This window comes from Anabrus simplex, chromosome 2 (assembly GCF_040414725.1).
Source record: "Anabrus simplex isolate iqAnaSimp1 chromosome 2, ASM4041472v1, whole genome shotgun sequence".
NCBI classification, from domain to species: domain Eukaryota; kingdom Metazoa; phylum Arthropoda; class Insecta; order Orthoptera; family Tettigoniidae; genus Anabrus; species Anabrus simplex.
In genome coordinates, this window is record NC_090266.1 from 605,108,723 (window position 1) to 605,135,049 (window position 26,327).

General features: G+C 40.5%; 1 protein-coding gene across 2 annotated transcripts in view; it reads right to left on the reverse strand.

Annotated features, from left to right (window-relative positions):
- Nucleotides 1–26,327, reverse strand: part of LOC136862942 (amino acid transporter heavy chain SLC3A1) — a 148,124-nt gene that overhangs the window by 10,881 nt on the left and 110,916 nt on the right. The window contains exon 9 of one of the 2 annotated variants that reach the window (XM_067139232.2): nucleotides 17,717–17,866. The exons of the other annotated variant lie outside the window; for it this stretch is intronic. Within the exon in view, the coding sequence (XP_066995333.2) occupies nucleotides 17,717–17,866 (150 nt within the window). The remainder of the gene's footprint in view (nucleotides 1–17,716; nucleotides 17,867–26,327) is intronic. 2 annotated transcript variants of the gene reach the window in all.

Consider the following 26,327-nt stretch of genomic DNA (forward strand, 5'->3'; position numbering starts at 1 on the left):
CTCGACAGAATACTCGTTGTGATGGAACAATGTTCCACAAAGCTGAGGCTGTTACCTCGACAGAATACTCGTTGTGATGGAACAATGTTCCACAGAGCTGAGGCTGTTACCTCGACAGAACACTCGTTGCGATGGAACAATGTTCCACAGAGCTGAGGTTGTTACCTCGACAGAATACTCGTTGTGATGGAACAGAGTTCCACAGAGCTGAGGCTGTTACCTCGACAGAATACGCGTTGTGATGGAACAATGTTCCACAGAGCTGAGGCTGTTACCTCGACAGAACACTCGTTGCGATGGAACAGAGTTCCACAGAGCTGAGGCTGTTACCTCGACAGAATACTCGTTGTGATGGAACAATGTTCCACAGAGCTGAGGCTGTTACCTCGACAGAACACTCGTTGTGATGGAACAGTGTTCCACAGAGCTGAGGTTGTTACCTCGACAGAACACTCGTTGTGATGGAACAATGTTCCACAGAGCTGAGGTTGTTACCTCGACAGAACACTCGTTGTGATGGAACAATGTTCCACAGAGCTGAGGTTGTTACCTCGACAGAATACTCGTTGTGATGGAACAATATTCCACAGAGCTGAGGTTGTTACCTCGACAGAACACTCGTTGTGATGGAACAATGTTCCACAGAGCTGAGGTTGTTACCTCGACAGAACACTCGTTGTGATGGAACAATGTTCCACAGAGCTGAGGTTGTTACCTCGACAGAACACTCGTTGTGATGGAACAATGTTCCACAGAGCTGAGGTTGTTACCTCGACAGAATACTCGTTGTGATGGAACAATGTTCCACAGAGTTGACGCTGTTACCTCGACAGAACACTCGTTGCGATGGAACAGAGTTCCACAGAATAATACAACGAAACGTATTAAGATGCGCGCTTCTGTTGTTACCTCGACAGAACACTCGTTGTGATGGAACAATGTTCCACAGAGCTGAGGTTGTTACCTCGACAGAACACTCGTTGTGATGGAACAATGTTCCACAGAGCTGAGGTTGTTACCTCGACAGAATACTCGTTGCGATGGAACAATATTCCACAGAGCTGAGGTTGTTACCTCGACAGAACACTCGTTGTGATGGAACAATGTTCCACAGAGCTGAGGTTGTTACCTCGACAGAACACTCGTTGTGATGGAACAATGTTCCACAGAGCTGAGGTTGTTACCTCGACAGAATACTCGTTGTGATGGAACAATGTTCCACAGAGCTGACGCTGTTACCTCGACAGAACACTCGTTGCGATGGAACAGAGTTCCACAGAATAATACAACGAAACGTATTAAGATGCGCGCTTCTGTTGTTACCTCGACAGAACACTCGTTGTGATGGAACAATGTTCCACAGAGCTGAGGTTGTTACCTCGACAGAACACTCGGTGTGATGGAACAATGTTCCACAGAGCTGAGGTTGTTACCTCGACAGAACACTCGTTGCGATGGAACAGTGTTCCACAGAGCTGAGGTTGTTACCTCGACAGAACACTCGTTGTGATGGAACAGTGTTCCACAGAGCTGAGGCTGTTACCTCGACAGAATACTCGTTGTGATGGAACAGTGTTCCACAGAGCTGAGGCTGTTACCTCGACAGAATACTCGTTGTGATGGAACAATGTTCCACAGAGCTGAGGCTGTTACCTCGACAGAATACTCGTTGTGATTGAACAATGTTCCACAGAGCTGAGGCTGTTACCTCGACAGAACACTCGTTGCGATGGAACAGAGTTTCACAGAATAACACAACGAAACGTATTATGAAACGCGCTTCTGTTGCTACCTCAACAGAGTACGCGTTGCGATGGAACAGTGTTTCAAGGTCACGGGAAACAGGCATATCTCAAAATATCGAATGCTATGCATACCGGTAATACATGGGCAGATAGAATAGGCGGAAGGAGAATAAATCATGCAACTGGTGATAAGACCTATGGGAAGACCCTTGCTTTCTACACTGTTAAACCATATTACAACATGGATAAAAATTGATTTAATCAAGAACCATGCTAGGTCGTAATGAAGTAAAATAACTGCAGTAATTATCAAGTTATGTATAATGATGAAATGACTAATGAATTAATAAAGTATTGAGGAAGAACTGCTACCTATTACAAATATAATAGTGTTAGTTGAGTAACATGTTATTCTGGTAACATGTTAACAGGCTGGAATACTGTTATTTTAACTGTTACGTTAAATACCGCCCATATCTACGTAAAACTCGAGATATTCGATTCCGAAATCGAGGCCGAGGACGCTGTCGGCGTTATCTGCGAGCAATGTAAGATAAGAACACGGTACATAATACTGTAGGTAGGCCAAGGGCAAGTATTGTTTCCGTTTCCCAATAATGAACAGTGATATAATGTTGCGATGCGGTAATGGACATTACTTTAAAGAAGTGTGTGCACAGTCACCCCTTGAAACGGTCGTTAATCGCGAAGCATACGCACGGTACCTTACCAAACAAATAAGTACGATATTATAGGGCAGGACAAAATACCGGAGGTGGAAACAATATAATTACGTCACTCTGTTGTACACCTCACCAAATGCCCAGAGCATTCTTTCAATCAATTGAACGCTGTGGACATTGAACTAGGGGATTCGTTGTACTAATGAACAACCAAGGTAGTTAGAGTAAAAAGAGGTAGGGATCACGCGCAGGTCTCCCCACCACGCTTCGCCGTCAGTGACGTCATCGTGAACCCTCAGCGCCTTGTCTTCTGTATGAGGTAATACACAGCTGTGAGTTATTCTGTTTTAGCAACAAGTTGGAGATAAGAGGACTTCATCGATATTTTAACATCACCTCAGAAAAGGCATTCCATTTCACGATTACGATTAGGGTAGTAATAGGAGATCAAATACAGTGTGAATCAAGCAGCGTTTCTGAACTATTTCCATCTGCACAAAAGGTTGTGACAATGCTAAGGCTGTGATCGCAGTGGAATGGCCATTCCATATGTTCATGTTCTCAACACCTATGATAACAATAACAAGGTTGGTACAAACAATTTTAGGAAACTATATACTGTGACCGTTCATGACCTCGTCATACATATATGGAGACATCCTGTAGAGAGAATATGCCGTTTTCCGCGCGGTTCTACGTTAAATAGCCGCCGAACGGGGATAATTTGACGGTTCCGGGATGCGAGCCGCGCCCCGTAGAGTCACGCGCCTCTCCTCTCGTTGCGCGTAATTGAGAAAACAGGGAGTACAGGCGCCCGTAAGTGGAATTCTTTCTCTCTCTGAACAAGGGAGCTGAGGCAAGCGAGATGTAACATGACTGAGAGGTGAGGTCACGAAACAGCCTCAAAGAAGTCGTCCCAACATTCGAGACGATATCACCCCATGTATTCCCCTAAATATCTGGTGGCACCAATGTATAGCTTTCAACTGTTTCGAGGCTATCAACATTAATAACTCGGAAACACTTGATAGATAATTTCGACTTATAGCTTCGATGAATGAGGCGATTTTATGTGGATTTGTCATCCAGAGAACCATTCTACATAATAAGAATAATGGGAAGTGCGCAGGTAGTGAATATCTTGAAGTGAGAAAGACCAGATGCCCGGCCCTGACAGGACCAGGAAAACTAAAAAAATCTCCGGAGTCAAGCTCCACCTACTTTAAATTGGTACTGACGCTTTGATAGTTACGGGCGAGCCCGTGAAGGATTCGCAATGAAAATTGACCAACGGAAAGTGGAATGTACAGGCTTTAATTTGATACTAAATTCAACGTGTAAATGTATCTGCTATCGGATCGATGTATGACAAGAGGGCGTGGACTGATTCCCCCTCCAGAAATAATTCTTTCTACCATATAGGCGAGAGGCAAGAGACCAGTGTATCCCAGTATATTCTGTGCCTTCGGTCTAATCAACAGGCCTATTCGTGAGTGAACAGTTAGTATGAATACTCAGTGTTTTACATTGTGGAAATTCCTCATCGAACAATGATACGTAGTAATAAATGACGACATATAGTGAGTGACAGTGCGTTGCAAGCTAGATGATCTGGATGTGAATTTTTTATTCGGATTATGTATCAGAGAGGCGCGGGGTGTTCAAGATATAGTTCGATCACAGTGTTGCAGTGAGGTTCGAACCGACGACATCAGTGACTGGCATTCAGCCATCATTTTTTGGTAGACCGGGCAGTGTCCGCCGTATTCGCTCTAACGCAGTGAGTTGCACATTGTATTAAAGATTATTGAAGCGGAGTGGGTCGATTGATGACCGATAAAAAAACATATTAACACGTATGTTCAAACCCTGTGAGTGCGCCCTAGTGTGTGGTGCTCCTAGATTCAACTACAGTATTTATGGAGAATTAGTGTGTGCAAGGGAAGGCAATGGTGTCGAGCTGCAGGACAGATTAACAATCTAGGGCTAGGATACTTGAATATATGAGTACCATTAGCTGAGACAGAATTATAATGCATGACACAATTAGTGCATTTATAACGCATTAATCCTTCCTCATTCCATATTTGACCTTCGAGAACTTCAGGGCTGGTGAGCGGTCCGCTGTATAGTCACTTCAACACATCAGGTATACTCTGGACCTTCCGACGACATCTGAGGATCCAATCGGCATGCGGACGAACCGGCAGATGAGGACTCTGGACAACCCTGCAGATATCAACGCCCCGATGACCGCCTAAGCTGATGGATGTACTCCCTGAGTGTAGCTGATCGCAGAAGTGATGAGTACTCTTTCATTTATCTTGATAGCTAGTCACGTGTAGGGAAGTAAAATCATTTGCATGTAAATACTTTGAATATCATTTGAGTATAACGCAGGTTTCAGGGATTATAGTTGATAAGATTTTCCTGTGAGATTTTCTTCGTGGCTGGAGCCACTCATTTCATTAATTAGGGGATATAATGCATGGTAATTACTAAGGCCCTAGTATAATTTACAGGTGACGTGATGTAAATAAAGGGGAATAAGGTTTCATAATATGATCCGATCGTCCAAGGCTGAGTTTAAATGCTACGAATCATCACAAATTTCCCGATTAGTTATTTAGGATGATACGTCACCTGATGATAGAATTTCCTCCTGTATAGATTTAAGGCTGCATACTACAAGACGGCAATGAACCAATTGTGGGGTGTACTCGAATTTCATAGACCGCGATTAATCATGAATTATTTTTCTTATTTTTTATTCTGAAGGCTAGAGTCTTCTGGTTAAATGTGTACTGTTTTCGGGGTATGAGGATCGAAAGGACGGTACTTGATTTATGAGTTCGTAAGTATAAAAGTACAGTGGTGTTCACATATGTGGATTCCCCCGGTAGCACAGATATATGGGACGATGGAAATGCCGTCATATGAATGAGATGGCTGAGGCCATATGTAGGATGTCACGCTGACAGCGCCGATGAATCGCAGAGAAAAGGTTGTTTTGCGTTAATATGAGTATTTAAATATAGCAAGTAAGTGAATAGCCTTGCTCTGTGGGGAAGAAAAAAAGGAAAATAGAAGACAGGCGAGACGAGCCGATTGACAAATTTATGGCCTAGAGGGGACGAGCGGAGCTCGCTGGCCACTGTGTAAAGGAATGTTCTCAGTCCTCCTTTCTTTCCATAGTAGAACGAAAACATGCATAATTCAAGATAAAGACACCGTCGCACATATCTCAGGTTTGACAAATGAAGGAACTCCTTCCACCTTTATTATTATTATTAAAATAAAAACCGTGATAGGGTTTCCAGGGTTTTTTTGTACACCCCACATATGGAAGTCCTGAGCTCGAAGCTCCAGGGTTCGAAGGAGACTGTTGCCCACATGTGGTAACTAAGCTGAGCTGTACCAAGATCCTGTGTTGTTGTTTTTTTCTTTCTTCTCTGGCATGGAGAAGCAAATGCAAGGTGTTATGTTATTTCTTCCAGTGAGTGTATTATATGCTAGGTGATGCAATTTATTGGTTGTCGTTTAATATGCCTGTTATTTTTAGGAACACCGTTGAAATGAAATGTCACGTGTTATATTAACGCCTAGGTAAATCCCTATGAAACAGGCGTTATGAGGGGCTAATACTCAGCGTGATAAATCAGACGAGGTTATTAGCATAGAGAATGTGACATAGCTATCATGTGTTTCAAAGTGTACTCGATAATTTCAACGACCCTCAATTAACATTATATGATTAACTTGAGTGATATAACTCGTGCCGTAAAGAAGATATGCCCCTTGTAAATAACATATGTGTAAAATGCTTAATATAATAAGATCTTCGTGTGTTAGATAATTCAAAGGGGACGCCCTTTTCAGTGTGTTTAATGATTTGAAGGTTATGAAATGATAAATGCCGATCTGAGAGAAAGACATAAAAGGACATTCAAGCTCAGACCTGATTATGAAATAGTGTAGTGTATTAATAAATATTTCGGCATATCTGTATGTAATGAAATTTCAAGTGTTTTCCTTAGTTAATTAAAAGTGTTTCTGCAAAATAGACGGTATTCCTTCTCATTAATAATGTGTTCGTATTCCTATGATATCCGAGACTCTTCCCCCATACTTGGAATTAAATAGTTTAAGCCCCTTCCGGACATACCACGTACCCAAGCTCTTGATCAAGCCGAGGAAAACTCAAGTAGGGGTGATGGTTTTCGATTCCAGGGAATGTCCAAGGGTCTCGTCGAATAAATCCTTACAGCCACTTTATAAGCCAATTAATATAAATTGTTATGCACTGGAGCCCTGGACAGGTGCAATACAGTGTCAACAATACAAGAAGCAAATGTTAGGAAACTGTCCACAACACAAACAGTACAGTAAATGTTCTCCTCCAAGTGCCAGGAACCGACAAATTCCACGTTAATATTAGATAGGATATATACATTAATGAGCCTGTAAATTAAAATTTTTAGCAGTGGTTTCATATACAACATAAGAAATTGCCTTTCATAAAAATTAACAGGTGTGTTATACACAAAGGATAATGCTGATATTTTTTTCAAAAACGTATTATCAAACACGCTTATGTATAGCATCAGTGGAATTTCATTCCTTTTTCTTCTTTTTTATCGGTATTGTTTTAGCTGAAACCCGGTCTCTTTAATGTCGTACTTTTGTTTTAAGCGTTCTTTCGAATAAAAGAACGGATTCTCATGAAGCAATTTGCAAACTCATAACTTTCGGGGAATTTCTTCTTCAGGATATCCGTAAGGTTTGTTATGATGTCAGAACCCTCTTCCAGTTCTTTCCCATGGTAAATTTGAACTCTTTTTCCATCTGCACTACCGTGTTGGACCATCCCTCTGTAGGCTGCATCAAACTGTCTCTAGACGTCTTTGAAATCTAATTTCCACCCCTTGTAGTTTTACGTGTTTTCTCTCCATAATCACTTTCTATATCAAGTTTCCGCTTCTTTACCCTAAAAGCTATATAGCCAGTGAAATCTTCAAGCAGCTCATCACGATCCTTGGTTTCGGGACTGTCCTCGAGATGTTCAACTAGCTCTTCAAGGACTTTAACGAACCCTTGTCCGCCTCGTTGGCTGAACGGCCAGCGTACTGGCCTTCGGTTCAGAGGGTCTCGGGTTCGATTCCCGGCCGGGTCGGGGATTTTAACCTTAATTGGTTAATTCCAATGGCACGGGGGCTGGGTGTGTGTGTTGTCTTCATCATCATTCCATCCTCATCACGACGCGCAGGTCGCCTACGGGTGTCAAATAGAAAGGCCTGCACCCGGCGAGCCGAACCCTTCCTGGGATATCCCGGCACTAAAAGCCATACGACATTTCATTTCATACTGCCTCCATTTATTTAGGGAATACATGAAAGTGTATGTTTTGTTCCTTCGCGTGCCTGCTATGATTTGTGCAGCCTGCAATGGCACAACAAACCATATTCAAACGTGTACACTATTACTTGCTTTTTACGTTTTATTTCATAAAATAAACACACACGGTTTCTTACGCACCACAGATATGTTACTGTCGTGTATTATTAGCTCCTAGTTTCTGCGTGCACAGCGATTCTTATTCGAACTCCCTCTACCTCATTCAGGGCAGCTTCAGCGCGAGGGTCCTGCGTGACGTCACAGCTCTGCTTTGCTACTGCGCATCTCTCCCGTGATCCCTACCTTGCATTCTACGTACCTTGCTGAACAACAAGGTATACGGCCGAAAATGTACATTATGCCATATTTACATGAATGTATATGCCTCCACAACAAAACCTTATTGCAACGTAAAAAAAAGGAACGTGGGGAAAGTGTATTTCTTATTTTAACTATACTTTCCCCTGACATGGTTTTTGTTGGCATCTGAGTTTCAATTGCTAAGCCCGGTACTTGTGAAACACGCAGTATCGAATACATTTCTCCACAGAGCATCCGGCACGTAACACCGAACCAAATCCACATAAAGTGCCAACCCCAATTAACCGGGAAAAGACCGGGAAGTAGAGGAAGAAGAAGCAGTTGCATTTTGAAATAAACGTAGATTAATTAAAACGGATTCGTTTCTTTTTCTACCACATTTTCTGGTCCCTGGAATGGTCGCGGGTGCGATCTAGGACTTACATATGGACTTCTCCCTGTTCTAGGGCTGGATGTCCTTCCTGACGCCAACCCACTGCATATAGGAATGTATTCTCCAGTGCGTGTTTCTATGGTGGTTAGTAGTGTGATGTGTTGTATGTGAATGAGGAGCTATATACAGGGTGTATCAAAATTCAATACTCAAACTTTTCTGATCGATAGAAGAGACAAAAAGAGATATTTTTATTAATGACCATAGGTCTGAAATACATTTTGAGGTAGTTGAGAATAAAACTATTGCATGTTAATTTAATTGCAATATTTTACAAAAACTGTTCAAAAGTGTGTCTTCCTGCTTCAAAACACGCTCGGCCTGTCGTTCACGTTCAGTTATATCAGGCATGTGAGTGCGCAGCTGCAAGCACCCGAGCGACGAGCTCTTCCTCGGATTAATAATAATAATAATAATAATGCTATTTGCTTTACGTCCCACTAACAATTTTTATGGTCTTCTAAGACGCCGAGGTGCCGGAATTTAGTCCCGCAGGAGTTCTTTTACGTGCCAGTAAATCTACCGACACGGGGCTGTCGTATTTGAGCACCTTCAAATACCACCGGACTGAGCCAGGACCGAACCTGCCAAGTTGGGGTTAGAAGGCCAGCGCCTTAACCGTCTGAGTCACTCAGCCCGGCCTTCCTCGGATTCAGTTAGAGTCTCATACACTCTCGTTCTGCTCCAAACGAATGAAAACATCCTGCATGTTGTTACAGCACGAACATTGTATTACGACGTCATGGCTTATTTAACAGAATACGTAATATTGATGGTTTTGAAGAATGGGATTCATAATTAATTTATACCCCTACAGTACCGTTTCTGATAATATCACTCAATAATTCGTTTCAGACCTGTGATTATTTACCAATAGACGGTTGTTTCGGTCTTTTCTATCATCCCTTAAAGTTGGAGTATTGAATTGGAAACACCCTCCACAAAGGCTCACGCAAACACCCAGTTCCCGAGCAGGAAAGCGAGTTAGACGTGACAGAAATCGCCGAAGAGACCCGAATTTAAATGCGGGACACTCTGAACCGAAAGCCTCAGTGTCGGTCATTTAGTGAAGGAGCGGGACAGATTAATTAATGCAATAAAGTGGAAAAACATGTGTATTATTGGATTCTATTAAACGTACCAAATCTGACAAGAATTCAGTTATTTGCTACTGTAGCTACATATTCAACCTAAATGGTAAAACAGTATTTTTGTATAGGCCTACTCATGATATCACTTACAATATCAATGCTTAGACTATTAGTAGCGTTCTAAAGCGAAATTAAAATTAGGAGCACACATTAATAATCAGTCGATGATCACCCTATGTCGAGCTAAGCAGTTCAGATGTTAGAGCATTCCAGTCCGTGATTTCGATCCCGGCTCACTCCGGTGGAATTTGAAGGTACTCAAATACGTCAGACTTGTGCCAGTAGATTTAATGGCACGGTAAAGAACTCCTTCGGGACAAAATTCCACACCGCGGTCTCTCCGATGTTAGGGGACGTAAGGCAAAACCGTATGACGTGCCGCATGTTTGTGTTAAGCGCTGGTAATTTTAATAAAGGGTTGGGATTGACTTTTTTCCAGAAAGAGAAGATCAGTATGTGCGCTTGATTATTTGCTGTAAAAACTCACTTAGTACCATCATGAAGCAAAGAATACAAGAGTGCGTAACGGGAGAGTTGCCGCAATGACGGTGATACAGCGTGCACCCGAGAGCGTTGACGCAATGATGTAGAAATGACAGACTATTCATAGAAATAACTACTTTTATAACATCTAGTGTGCAGAATATGTACAAAACATTTGCTAAATGTGTTACGTACTATTATAGAATGAACAGATATAAACTGAACATAAATTTAAATTCTAATTAAACTTAATGATTGTAAATCGTTCAAAGTCCCGATGTTTTTCAATTTCATCATTATTCTTTATTAATTACAATTTTTAGATGTGCTTTGGGCTTTCCACAATTATCACAAGTTTCTTATTATATACCGTACATGTCTCATGTAGCCAGTGTTTTCAAACCGTACACTGGAACTAGGTCCGCCTCTGTGGTGTAGTGGTTAGTGTGATTAGCTGCCACCCCCAGAGGTCCGGGTTCGATTCCCGGCTCTGCTACGAAATTTGAAAAGTGGTATGAGGGCTGGAACGGGGTTCACTCAGCCTCGGGAGGTCAACTGAGTAGGGGGGGGGGTTCGATTCCCTCCTCAACCATCCTGGAAGTGGTTTTCCGTGGTTTCCCACTTCTCCTCCAGGCAAATGCCGGGATGGTACTTAACATAAGGCCACGGCCGCTTCCTTCCCTCTTCCTTGTCTATCCCTTCCAAACTTCCCATCCCCCCCATAAGGCCCCTGTTCAGCATAGCAGGTGTGGCCGCCTGGGCGAGGTACTGGTCATCCTCCTCAGTTGTATCCCCAACCCGGAGTCTGAAGCTCCAGGACACTGCCCTTGAGGCGGTAGAGGTGGGATCCCTCGCAGAGTTTGAGGGACAAACCGACCCTGGAGTGTAAGCAGATTGCGAACGAACGAACACGGGAACTAGTCTGTTTTGTGCATTGTCACAAAATAGTTCTTCCAACATTCTGCACACTGATTACTGTCAACTTCAGAACATCCTTTTTCCTCTTCATACCCACAGAATTCAAGTTCTTTACCAATCTTCTATCCACCATAGAGGCACCTTTCCCTTTCTGTTTCTGAGCACGAAACAACAGGTTTTTTTTTCTGGTGTCGTCAGCATTCCAGCTGACCTCTTGCTTGATTTATTTAATCTCTCAAGAGCGGGAATAGGGCTTATTGTATGAAGGTTTTCTTGAAGGAGTTTCTGGTGTCTTCGAATTTGAGGTTTTTCTGAATCCATTCTCAATTTGTGAATTTTGGGGTTATGGCCTTGGATGTTGAGGGTCCTAGCGTTGTCACTATTTGGAAATTTGGAGGGAGTTTCTGTCGTCCTTGATGTGGAAGGCTTTGAGGAACCATTCCCATCCTCTCTTGAGTTGGCAGATGAAAAGGTACTTGAATGTCTGAAACATTTAAGGAGATTGAGAAAAAAGGATCTGGAATAGCACTGGGATCAAAAGGAAACATGCCCGGTATTTTCAACCAATTCACAGCATTCTCAACGGATGATGTATTTTCCCAAGCTTCACCGAACAAACGTCCCGTTTGGTATCTCGTCGGCTTTCTCTTGGGATGTGTCCTATTCCAGGTATCAGCCCGCCAGCTGGAAATACCGCTTGAATGGTCCAAGGAATGTGCGGGCCAGAGGTTGCAGTGCATGCGTTGAATGATAATAATAATGTTATTTGTTTTACGTCCCACTAACTAATTTTACGGTTTTCGGAGACGCGGTTCCGGAATTTTGTCCTACAGGAATTCCTTTGCGTACCAGTAAATCTACCGACACAAGGCTGACGTATTTGAGCACCTTCAAATACCATCGGACTGAGCCAGGATCGAACCTGCCAATTTGGAGTCAGAAGTTCAGTGCCTCAACCGTCTGAGCCATTCAGCCCGACTGCGTTGAATGTGGTGGCAAACAAAGAACAATTACATCGCTTCCCTCCACGAAAGACAGTAATTCCAAAGAGCTGGTATGTCTGCAACGCCTATCTAGAATCAGCAAGTTGCTTTACGTCGCACTGACACAGATATGTCTTATGGCGACGATGGGACAGGAAAGGGCTAGGAGTGGGAAGGAATCGTCCGTGGCCTTAGTTAAGGTACAGCCCCAGCATTTGCCTGGTGTAAAAATGGAAAACGATCTTCAGGGCTGCCGACAGTGGGGTTAGAACCCACTATCCCCCGAATACTGGATACTGGCGGCGCTTAAGCTACTGCAGCTATCGAGCTCGGTGCTAGAATCAGCAGATTGGTTCCGGGCATACGTTGGAGCAAGTAACTGGTTATAAACCAACGCAAGAAGAGGTCATTACTGATGTAACTAGATTTGGGGTTCATGAAAACTTCTTATATTGGAGGCAAACCATCTTCGAACTCAGCCTTCTTGTTGGTTCCTTTCAAAACCTTAACTGGAGGAAAGATCCTTCCATACGCAAATGAGCAGGCAATTGAATTTACAGTTTCTACGTACCTTTCCACCGCAAGTTACTTTCTGTACAACTTTGGAGCCTTTCATTGCAATGACTTTGACGGTCTTATTGATGCAGCGTGCCACCCTTGAGAGCACTGCGTCTTGTGTCGCAAATCTATCGGAGAGACGCCGCACCCTCCTTTCAAGGTTGTATTGAGATAGGAGTGGTGAAATCCTCATGAAGAACCTTCACAATATCCAGTACTGTCTATTAAAACTACTAAATGCAAGTAATTGAATAAAACACAGATAACAAAAATATTAATTAAGGAATTCTTAATTTTTTGTAGGGAAAATATTGTACTTACATGTTTAAAACCAGAAAAACATTGAAAATATACGAGAAAGCGTGTACACAAGCGATGAAAACCTTTGCTACCGAGCGAGCTCAAATACTTTCATCACATTTAGTGACATATAGTGGCATATTTTCCAATTAAATGGGGGTGCGGCAAGTCAAACGTTGCGGCACGTCACCCGGTCTTGCCTTACAACGAATAACATTATTAAGGTCACCCTCCAGGACATTCTTGAAATGATGGCTTGTTCTACACAGAACGTACTGGAAGCTTGCAACTTGTACTTCAGTGAAATGATTGCAGCGTCACAGTAACATTCTCTTGCACATGATAGAAATTGACTTCATAATTAGTGCGAAATCTTGCGAGTAGTTCTTCTGTTACTGGAGATGATAGGCGTCGATGCATAAGTTAAGTAGAAATCAGATTAACGTTGAGGCAATGGTTTAGGTCATCCACATCCACTCCGTCTTCTTGTAAAAGCGTTATTTAAATATGCATTACCTCCAAAATGTGGAGTAGGCCCATCATGTAGGTACCACATTATTTTGAGTACTTGTTATGGGGCATTTTTCAATAACTAGGGTAAAACATTCCTAATGAACACATGATGAAACTGAGCAGTTAACCTCTGTGGTAGTAAGAATTGACCCTCTGCAAGATTACCTTTTACGATACTAGCCCAAATATTGACCTGATATTCACTTGATATAGTGACGGTTTTGTGCAGCATGAAGGTAGCGTCTTGACCATGGGTGATTGTTATGAACGTTGAACATGCTATCTTGTGTAAACAGCGCTTCATGTGCTGACTAAATATTCTAAAATAAATGTGATTTAAGCACCATGTGCTGTTATAGTAGCCGTTCACAAAACTGTACTCTAGAAGGACGGGCAAGTATAGGGATACGATAACACGTGTTTAATAAACAGAATAGGTAAAACTTTAAAGTCATGTAGGACATGAGAGACTTGCCTCTGGGATACACTGATTTCTTGTGCAGTACTGCGCGATGGGACCCTCCTGTCTCTGTCTCTGCCTCTGTACAAATTTTCATGCAAAACATCTCCAATAGTTGTCATTTTAGATATTTGCGCTGCATTCGGGAAACGTATGGGTTCGAACCCCGCCACCGTCGGCTGTCCTGAGAATGGTTTTCTCTGGTTTCTCATTTTCACTTCCAGGCAAATGCCGGGGTAGTCCCTATTCCACCTATCCTTACCCAATTTTCTTTCACCATCATTCATTTAATCTCCATTATCTCCACAAGTGAGATTGAGGTCAGGAAGGGCATATCCCCGACTCCGCAACAAGAAACGGGAAAGGGTAGTTAAACAACAAAGCAATGAGATGTATATTCTGATATTGAATTGACGTGGCATATGATTACAACATTGCTTTGCACCTCACATGGCGTTTGAGTTGCGTTATTCATTCCCTTGGTCAAGGAATAAACAAAGAATCAAGCTGCTGCTTGATCCGCTTTTTCAAAATTTAATTGGCTATCTTTATTTTCTTGCATTTTCTTAATTATCTGGCGTCCGAATTGGTGTGGGTTAAGCCGAGTTTTACGGCTGGAAGCCAACACTATGTTAAGATATGTATTCACTATTGAGTGTTCCCGTGATAGTTGATAGTGCCATGTGTTGTATGTAAATGAAGATGTGTACTAAGACTCTCAAATATCCACCCCGTGGAAAAAGAAATTAACAAAAGGCAGTCAATAACTCGGGACCGTCCAGAAATTGTACCCTGGGCCCTACGCAATAAGTTAAACATTCAGCCGGGCAGTAGTTAACACAATGATTCACTTAAAATGTTGTACAATTCTTCAGATGTGGCTGATCTCCAGGATAAACCAACATGGTTACATTTAATAAAAAACTGAAGTGTTACAGGCGAACAACCACAAAAAGATTTTGTATTTTTAAAATGTTAAATTTGAATAATTCTAAAATATCTATAAACGTGCCTGTTAATCCTGTAGTGGTTCATCTTTCAGAAAAAAACCTCTGCTTTCAACTGGAATGAAAAACTACCCGTATTTGCTTTACTTTTTGGATATAATGATTTTTCCAAAACATGAAACAACATCTTGAAAAGCTGTTAGTAAGCCACTGCATCATACAGAATCATTATTTTTCACAACGTATCAAACGTGTCGGAATGCATTCGATAACGCTGATTGCAAAAAAAACTTTTTGAAATTCTGAAGATGATCGGAATCAAATATGCGAAAAAGAAGGATTATCTACAATCTGTACAAAAATTAGTCTGCAGTGATAAGAATCGGGGGCTATGGATAAAGCATCAATCCTGAAAGGAGTGAGGAAAGGCTGCAATTTCCCCCCCACTCTTTTATAATGTTTACACATCTTGAATCTAAATTCCTATTACACACCTTCAGTGCTTGAGGTGGCGGGGGTTACTAGTATATAACATTTTGAATGCGAACCCATGTCCAAGAAGGTACCGTTTCACTGCTACAGGCAAAACAACACCGCGCGTTCAAATATCCATCGTCTGCTACGACCAGAAAAAATTCCGGCGGTTAATATATAATAATAACAATAATAATCATAATTATAATAAAATGATTCCCTCTCTGACCGATAAGTAATATATAGAATATAATTTCCAAATCTAAGAATAACAAATGTAACAAGACACATATGAATATTTTGTAAGACTCTGCCCCTCCCAGAAATTGTCTGACACTTTTCTAGCGAAAAATATTAAGTTTAAAATATAAATTGGCACTTTGAACCTTATTAATTTTAGACCAGATTCAGGCATTTCATTTTGACGCCTATATGAGACGTGCGCGTCTCTGAGGATAATGCCCTACCTGGAATGAATTTTTGTAATGGCAAGACACATAAACCCAGCCTCCGAGCCATAGGAACTGACCAAAGAAAGTTTTAAATCCCAGACATGGCCTAGAATCGAACCAGGGGAACCTTGGACTAAAGGCCATCATGCTAACTAATTAACCACGGAGCCGGACACCTTTCTACTGATAAGTGGGCCTACACAATTTGAACTCCAGAGATGAAGAATGGTCGGGCCTTGTAATGTTTTGAACATCACAGCATGTACATAAAATTATCAAATTGTGTAATTAATTGGAAAGATGTATATAATTAATTTATTGTAGGTCATTCTAGATTATTATGCGTATATATAGGGTTTATAGTCATCTATTTCACATTATCATCTCATTTATTTGTATCACGGCAACAATGATATCTGAACGAGTTAAGTCTTGAGTAAGGTATTACAACATCACCCGTATTACTAGCTTGCAGCAATTTCCAGTAGCTCGAGGGCAGTGGGCCGGACACACCATGATAATTTTAGCCCTTTACCACGAAAAGGACTTCATCGAGTATACAGACTTACCCTGCTCCACCAATTTCGAGCGAGGCAGTTAGCATTTTTGAAGGTTGTTACCTGACGCTTACGAAGCCCGCGAACTTTCAACCTATGTGAACGACCGTTACGAAACAAGATGATGGATACACAACGATAGGAAGAAGAAGGGATAGAACATCAGATCTTACTGGACCATGCGATATGAGAGATGGAGGGAGATTGTAGTGCCTATATAATTCAACGACAAGAGCTCGAGAGGTCTTAACATCGGAGCTCGTGAAGGTCTTAACGTCTTAGCGTCTGAAAGTTTTAGCGTCTGATGGTCATAATGAGAGAGGAATAAAGTCTTTCTCGTAGTTCTTATTACACGAGAGAAGACAGGACAGATAACAAGAGGAGGTTATCCTTTTTCTTTACAAGTTCACTTCACGTCTGAGTAGAGCATTACTGAAAGTTACTCTCATTGAGAACTGGCTATCTCAATGAGGAGAGATAAAGTTAGCGAGAGACCCGTTTTGACTTGTCTAGAACAGGATATGTTTTTGTTATATCTTTAGTTACGCTACATTTCTGTAATACGGAAGAATACAAGTGTATTCTCTCCATGAACGCAATCCAAAAAGGTTTTGATATTGAAATTAGGGCTCATTACCACGTTATGTAATGAGTATTATAGGAAGTGTAAAGGTCAGGAAAGTCGTCGTCCAATTAGGAGGCAATGTATGAATCGGAAATAGGACTGGTACTTACTACGAGAGATGACAACGGCAGTACGAGAGGACCAAGAAACAGCAGCTCCTACATCGAACGTGTCCAGATATTAAAATCTACAAATTGTGAGTTAATTGCATAAATTACTGCGCAAGTCCCTCCGTAACAGTTCATTTTATTAAATTTGATTTCGTTCAGTTTTTCTTTTGTTTCCGCAAGTTCAGTTTTCGTAAATACGCCATCACGTTTATCATCCTCATAAATCGTTATTTTAATTGGTACTTTCATAAAATTCTTATTAATGATACTTACGGTAGTTTCCTAGTTAGCATGTACTTAATGGTACTGTTTTGTCACCCCACCTCTGGGAGTATATAGAGTCCCATTACTTATTACTATTAATTGTCAACTATTGTCTTCAAGCCATAAGTTTGAAGGGTGGCACCCTAGAGATATTGTTTATGGAGAGGAAAATGAGCGAGTATTTATTTACATCAAAATAAAGGTGACCCGGCACGTCACAACCTACGGGTGATATTGTTGTAATACTGATTGATATTTTTCTTAGTCACAAACCATATTTAAGTCATTGATTAGCTAATCTACATATCTGAATGTTGCTAAAAGAGCTGTACTAAATAAACATACCTGATTCTATAATTATTCGTTTTGTAAGCTGTACTGTATGCAACAACAGATGACATAGGCGGAACGTACTTCATAGCAGTAAGGTCCACAGTCACTTCGTCGTCGTAAAAATTCACAGCAACCAGAAACCCAGGCACCCCTTTCCTAATTCTGAAAATACAGTAATAACACATTGACAATATTTATCACTACAATTTCATTGATTCTTAGATACAGTCAGGCAAATAATTATTTCAATCATTTCAAATGTATGTTTGTTCAATACTATATTAATTATAAACTCATTACTAAGCAAATCACAGCAATTTAACCTAAGTAACCTTAAAGGATACGCATAAATTTTCTGATAAACAGTAAGAAAACTATTCGAAACTGCCCTCCGAGTGTTCCTCAGATATGCTATCCAGTAGTGGACATTAATGCGGACGCACCGCACCCCTTCCCCTTCCCAGTGCTTGTAATTAGGTGTTTCCTTACAAGTTCATTAATGCATTATGATGCCCAACGGGCATGGTCGTAGTTATGCCAGGTGGCATAAACAGCTGAGTCGTAGGTAAACACAGGTATCGACGGGTCCTAACCTCACGAGCTCAATTCCCGCCCAGGGCGTATGTTTTATTTGAGCATTTTAAAGGTATGTTTCGCTGTTCATCTCATACATGTTGTTGCTAGTTAAATTGCTTATAGTTAATTAATCTTAGTAATTTCATTCTTTTGTGTTTGTTATGAAACACTAACCGATTTGTTTGTCGATTCTTGCGATGTCTACGAGAATATTGTGATACAATTTTACTACGTACAGTTTGATGATATCCTTGCGTGTCGGTACGTAGCCTCCGGACTGTGTTGGATGTTGTGGACCAAAGGTCAGCCGTGTTGGCGCTGCGAAGGCTGATTTTTCGGCAACAGAAGCTGGTTGTACAAGACCATTCTTTTAATGAAGTGTCAACTGAAACGAATTTATAACTTAAAAAAGTAATATGAATATTTACTTTAATCCAAATGCATGTTTCTTAAGATACCAATTTTAAGAACATTACTGAACAAATTAACCACTTCCCAGAAACAAATATGAAGAAAATATGTATTGGGCCTACTCACGAAAAGCATTTGTTCCAATACCTCGAACGATACCTTCATATGAACTAATAAGAATGGCACGGAAAGTAACAAGTACTTGCCTCACATAGCAATCGCCAACATTCACGCGCACACAAACACTTGATCACAATTTCAGTTGCCGCGAAACTGAAATTTACAAAATGCTTTACCTTCAACTTCAAGGCTACTTTACACACATATATCAGTTAGAAATGGCACTTCATCCTATAACATTACATACAAAAATAAATTCAGTACGGTATTCGTAAAGACATAAAATAAACACCAGGAAAGTTAGCAATTTTTATATTTTGTGCTTGCGTTCTGCTAGGGAAGGAAACTGTGTGGCCAACTCACAATAATGAAACAGAACAAAATTCGTTAGAAAATCCTAGATTGTTAAGTTACAAATAGAGAAAGATGTATTTCTGTTGCTAATACGAGTTTAAATAATAAGTCGCTAAGTTTCCATTTTAACACGAAAGAACGAAGAATATATTGTCGTTAAAAGGTATAACAGCTGTCAGAACAGTGAAAAAATCGCTATTGCACCCATAAGCGAATGTGCTTAATAGATGCATAAATTAAATGTTTAATAATTCGCATATGGGAATACTGCAGAAGGCTGGGAAAAGCTTGCAGTCTCACAAAGCAACATTCAGGCGCCGTTCAGACTGAAAATATATCCACAGAATACGTCTTAAGGCACGAACAGGAAGTAGCTGGCCTGAGTGGTACGTCCAATTATGTTTATGATGCCGCCGAGAAGTGGAAACTTTCTATCCAGTTCCCACGTGAATCCGCACATCGGAATCTGCCCTACCTAGAAGTGCGACAGAGAAACGAATAATGCCCGTCATCCCTTAGCAGAAAGTGGAAGAATCCAAGCTGCCAAGAGCGCGAACGTCTCAGCCAATCACAAAATTGCAAATTTTAATGTCTTGTCATAGCGGGAATCTACAGCTAGTATTTCGCGATTTGGTGCCCGAAGTAGCTGTGAAAGATTGTGTCCTGACTTCCAAACAATATTTGAGGATTTATCAGTGCAAATGTGTGGTTAATCAGTGGTTAAATAAGAAATTTTCAATTTTACATGGAAGAGTGGTATCGCCCAGGAAATGAACAGTCATGGCGGGAAGGTGCCATACTCTTGCAGAAAATAGAGCCAGTGACGCGCGCCATCGTATAAATTAACCTGTGATCGTTTCTCATAACGCAATGTAACACGTAAATCGGACCAAAATTAGGAACGTTTAGAACAAATTTCCTAAAATTCTAACCTACGGACGTATGGTAAATCGGTCCCAAGTGCAGGATTATTACGCCACATCCCTACCACAGGACTATTTTCGAAGTGGGGGAGGACACTTTACAAAACCAACGACATCAGTGTGGTGAACCTTCAGTCTTGTACGAATCTTCAGTCTTGTTTGAGAATTTACTCTTGTCCGAACCGACAGTCTTGCGGGAGAACTTAAATGTACGGAGGTGACTCTACGGAACGCGATAAGAGACAGTTGTTGGCATCCGAGTGAGTAATGTATTTACTTGTGTGAGTAATATCTTAGCCGAAATGAACACTTTGACAAACTTTTATTCAACTTTAGTTTATGCAGAGATAATCAGGCAATTAAATTAACAGATGACAATGATAGTTATATTCTCAACACTTGCCTTGAATGAACTTATAACATGCTAGGACCGAGATGGACAATGAACCTCTTCGTAACACGTAGCTGCATAACATTTTCCCTAGTTCATGTGTAGCTTGTATATTTCGTGGAAAAGTCATATTTGGAGGACGATTATTATAAAAATTCTCCAAATATCATCGAGAACATTACATTTAACTTTTTTCCACACTTTCATAGAACTATTATTGCAAGTAAGATATTTGGGAGCAGAATTAGTCAAGCCAGTTACAGGGAGAAGGACTTTGTTTTCGCTAGTGGAATGCTGCGGCACTAAGACCTTGAGTCCAGTGTTATGGTCAGAGAAGGTGAATAACTAATAATCCTTTACACAAACAAACTGAGAGGGGTGAGAGAGACGACAGTAGGAGGCTAGGCAGGTAGCGGAGTCCAGACTTTCAACTTCACGTCAGATGCTCAATGCAGTGTCATTGAATAATCTTCATAGGAGTGTTAAAATGCGAGTGCTAATATAAATGCAGACGTGTGCAACGCTATCGTAAAAATGCATCAAGTTTGTGCGTGTGACATCTCGGATAACCACATCAGCTTGAAGATGGAGTACTAAATTCATCATGACGGAGGCCGGAGGGTGATCCGACCTGCCTCCAGCACAAATAAGGTAAATGAGCAGAATATAAATATGTAAATATGTAGGACTATGAACAACCGATGATCAAAAATGTAGTTTAGAATTTTAGATAGGATTGTAAATAATTCACGTGTCGGATGGTATTAATTATAGTTTGATATCATTTTCATTTTTGAGTTAAACGTGAGACTACGACGATTATATTTGATGACTCGGAATATAAATGCCATAGTGTCACAATGATAGTAATTATAAAAATCATGATCGTAATAATAATAATAATAATAATAATAATAATAATAATAATAACAATGGTAATGAGTGTTATTTTGTTGACGTTTTGATTTTGTAGATACCGCCATGTTAGTTTAAATGTTCACTTTTGCTATTAGCGCATCCAGTTTATTATTTCATGTTATGTAATCATTATTCAGATGACCGTTTCCGGTAGCTCTCATACTTTGTACTTAGCGACGATATGGTTGATACGCAAAATTTAATTTCTTTATGTAAAAGTGGTTACACATTTCGATAGCCGTGATTTTGAGAGGCAATCTCGTTATTTCAGTTAAATAATTAGTGACAGGAAGCCATTGATAAGTTAGCTCTAATATTTCATAATGTGTGAAACGGTAGATGATCAAAATAACGAGCAAAGTAATAGTAATATCCCTGATGATCTGCGTTGAAAAATGGAAAATGTGATATTTGGAACATGTCATGAATAATGTCGTAAAAAATGGAGATGTGAACGACACAGTTATTTCGCCCGCCTGATACGAGCGAGGCCGTACGATGAGTTACGATGATCTATTACCCTAACACATGAAATCTTATTTACATAAATGAACATGTCAATGGAGAAACACTGCTAGGGCTTTACGTCGCACCGACACAGATAGGTCTTATGGCGACGATGGGATAGGAAGGGCCTAGGAGTTGGAAGGAAGCGGCCGTGGCCTTAATTAAGGTACAGCTCCAGCATTTGCCTGGTGTGAAAATGGGAAACCACGGAAAACCATTTTCAGGGCTGCCGATAGTGGGATTCGAACCTACTATCTCCCGGATGCAAGCTCACAGCTGCGCGCCTCTACGCGCACGGCCAACTCGCCCGGTGAGAATATTGATGAATAAATAGAATTGAGAGATGAATAATTTAACCGAGAGTGTTAAATATGCGACGACATGTGTGATGGTTGTAGGTGAAAAGCCTGTATTGCTTCAAATAGTTTCCAGGGAAAACAGATGCTCGGAAATATGCAAGTTGGAGTCCGAGGTGAATTGTGAACAGAGCGACCGATCAATGTGTGTTTCGACATTCATGTATAATCATTGATGACATGTAATACCAATAATTATTGTCCGTAAAGATTGAATAGTGTCATGGCCAGACATTTTTCGTCTGAGGTTAGAAGATTGCCATCAAATTCACATAATTCTGCTACTTGGATCAGGGTAATATTTTATATTTCGATATTGCGCATTTTTTATTTTAAAATTTTATTAGGCAGCGATTTTTGGGATCTGGATTTTTGTTATAATATCCTTTCTTTGCATATATTTTGTCACCGTATTATTTTAGAATCTGGTGATACGTGAATAGTGTTTGTATTTAATTTATGTAAATAAAATAGGTGTAGTCAGGTTATTTTAATTTCATTATTTCTTGGGAGCAGTGTTTCTCCATTGACATGTTCATTTATGTAAATAAGATTTCATGTGTTAGGGTAATAGATCATCGATTAGTTCATAGTCAAAACCACAGTAGTGGTATGCTCACACCAGAAGACCGTTAGTAATCACCAAGCCTTAGAAATCCACTACATTTCAGTTAAGCAAATGAAGCGATCTTTAATAAGCAGTTGTATCACAAGTGCCGCAAATGAGTTACATAAATAAGATGGAATCTGCCTCCATCTAGAGTTGGTACCACACGAGTATGCATTCGCAATAAAAATGCAGGCAGCAGCAAACTAGGTAAGGTTAACGATGTAAAGGGATCGCTTTCATTTGAGATGTAAACTTGAGGCACTTGGCCTAATAAATTTAAGTATTTTAAGCGTCCAGACTATCACAGTTAAATAAGTAAGGTTTAACTAATTAAATGAGTGATGGTAGCACTCAGGTTTTTGGTTCAATAAACTTTCTTGTTTTAGCCACGAGTAGCTTAAGTATGTGGCAAAGGTTATATAACGGATAAAGTACCATGTTCATGGTTTTTTCTCTCTTCTTTTATTGTTACACATGGTTAGTGCATTCTATTATTATTTTAGAGTTGGGTGTTTCCCAACTGAATTTGAATATGGGTTAAATATTTGATAGACACCTCAAAGTCAATGTCAATTTGATGAATTAACAAATCAACTAATTAATTACTCAAATTTATTTTGAGAGGACATTTTCCAAGGTATTGCAAATCATTTATTCAAATGAGGCTGTATTTCTGACCAGAGTTTTAAATGTGGTCACGTCATCGTGGTTCGATGTAATCCAGAATATTTAAATTTAATCGACCTTCAGTCGAAATTTATTAAGGCAGATAATTAACTTATTGTAATGCACATCTTTTAATTGTTTTAAATTTTAATTGCATTTCATATTATTTTATTTTACAACATTTTACTTTCATTTTACACTTTGCAAATTTTGTTAAATAAACCATTTTATTTATTTAAATTTAAATTCAGTCTTTGGGTACCGTCATTTAATAGTTTAGTTTACCCCATCTTTCATTTCCTCACCCCCGATCGACCTGTGGCCCATCAACCCGAGGGATCCAAGAACGCACCACGCCTGAGGAGAACAGTCTACATGAGGCGGTAGGTATTTTTAAATGTCATTATTTGCAGGAGCAGCCGGCGCACATATCAAGAAAGAAGACCACCACATTGGGTGCCTTGAAAAGGGCACACTATATTGGTTAGACTGGGTGATGTTTACGTTGAAGTTGCTAAATGCTAGTGGCTGAAATATAAAGCAGTCCGGATATTCTTGTTAGATGCTGCACTCTAGTGGATGTATTTGAAGCGTTGCGTTGCGTTGCGTCACGCGCCAACTGACACACTCTCAGTTCTTAATAACACATATAAAACCCACAAACCCAAGCAAAACAGTTTTTTTTTCAGTGTCTTATGTCAAAAATCGGTGCCCATGAGATCTGGCTCACATACTCAGACAAGCGCCGCCAAAGCGCATATCAGTTGGCGTGCTCGAAGGCAGAATGAGATAGGCACAAATTTTCTTGAAATTTCTTTTAAACTGTTCTTGAGAGGAAAAGATTTAATCATTTGATTTAAGTGTTTTGTGGTAAATTACATGATCGACCAACTAAATTAGAAATCTCAGTAGTATCTAATCCTCTAGGCGTGTAAATAAGCATGGTTATGATCCCACCGTGATGTTGCATGATGCAGGATGGAGGCTTCAACCAACGTCACTTCGAAAAATTACAGTATCGCCCGGTATCTGAATATCTTTAACGTTTGCGTAAGTTCTGTTAATGTATGCAAAAGTGTAACTTAATTATACCGACAAACAATCACGGTACTCTTTGTGTTATGTAAAGAATGACTGCGCAATTGGATTGGAGGAGAGTTGTGTTTCGTTCTGAGAAAATGAGGTTACTCCGTTACTTCCGGGCGCGCGATTCAAATTGACGAACTCACTGTATTTTCTGTGCCAGAGCGCAAGCTGCTGCCCGCTGCTAGGCTTCAGAGGAGGTAAGAGAAGGGAGGGAAAGTGCTGTGTATGATAAATGGAGACAGAGATAATGCTCAGTGCGAATGCATAAGCTTCTCGTCCGTTTCGAGCAGTCGTTTCCCAGGCCCAGAAGGCAGCTTTTCTTTTTATGTTGCTTTTTTCTACACAGAATGGCTACTAAGTTTGCAACAGAAATTACTAAGATAATGGCTCCATTTCGGTACAACAACTATGAAACTGGTGATGTGCAACTAACCTATGGGGCTGTGAATGGCAACGGGAAAGAAGCCACACGGATTTGTGGCGTCCGGCACCCTAATCGCCGCCAACCTCATCATTGAACCTTGTTGTCCAATGACAGGTGACTGCGAGCCTCATATCCTCGACACTGGCAGAGCGACATCGATACGGAGCCCATAGTTTGATGAAACAACCTTAGAATAAATACCCGAGGTCTGCCGCAGGGAATGTTGACGCTTCTCATATTATTATTATTATTATTATTATTATTATTATTATTATTATTATTAACAACAACAAATACATCGCAATTCGGAAATATCCCCGTGGCAATGATCATTTAGAGTACTGTGATAGTAAAGTTTAAACATAATTACCCGACAAGAACAACAACTACTACAAGAGTACAACAAGAAATTCCATGGAAAGAAAATATTACAAGAAATACTAGTAGTATAAAATTCTAAATCCAGCATCATCATATACAATTTCACACACAACTTAAGTATTTTAGTGCTTAACACTACGGCTTACAATACTATACTCTGAGCTTACTACTAGCTTGACATTAACACACCATCATATACAAATACACACGTACCTAAAGTATTTAAAAATTTAAACTATAACTTACAACAAGAACAACAACAACTGCAACAACAAGAGTACAACAAGCAATTCCATAGGAAGAAAATATTACAATGATGGTTTGCAGGGTATGGAAGGATCAACAATTGGTGCACCCTTATCGATATCAATCGGTTCAAGATCTAACACCGCTGGATTACCCACAATGTCTAACCTCTGCAAGGTGGGTCTTAAACAACTGCGAAAATCTTCCACACGTCTTTCCACGGATGAAGCTATATTTCAAGAGAATGCGTGATAAGCTCCATAAATCGGCATTTTATGGAGGAAGAAAACCCACATGTGCCAGTAGTGAGCACGTTTCAGCAGAAGATGGTTTTCTGTGGTCCCGATTTTCACCCCAGGCAAATGCTGGGTCTGTACCTTAATTAAGGCCACGGCCGCTACCGGCACAATCCTAGTGCTTTCCCATCCTTGCGTCGCCAAAGATTTCAATATGTTAATGCGACGTTAAACCACTACAAAAATAAAAATTATCATCGTTTTAGTGTTTCGGCCGACATTGTTGGTGACTATTTACTTGGACCGTACCATCCTTCCTCCTCACCTGAACGGTGAGGAATACTACCGGTTCTTGGTAGAATCACTGCCTGGATTATTAGAAGAAGTTCCTCTGAATATTCGGCAGTGAATGTGTCTG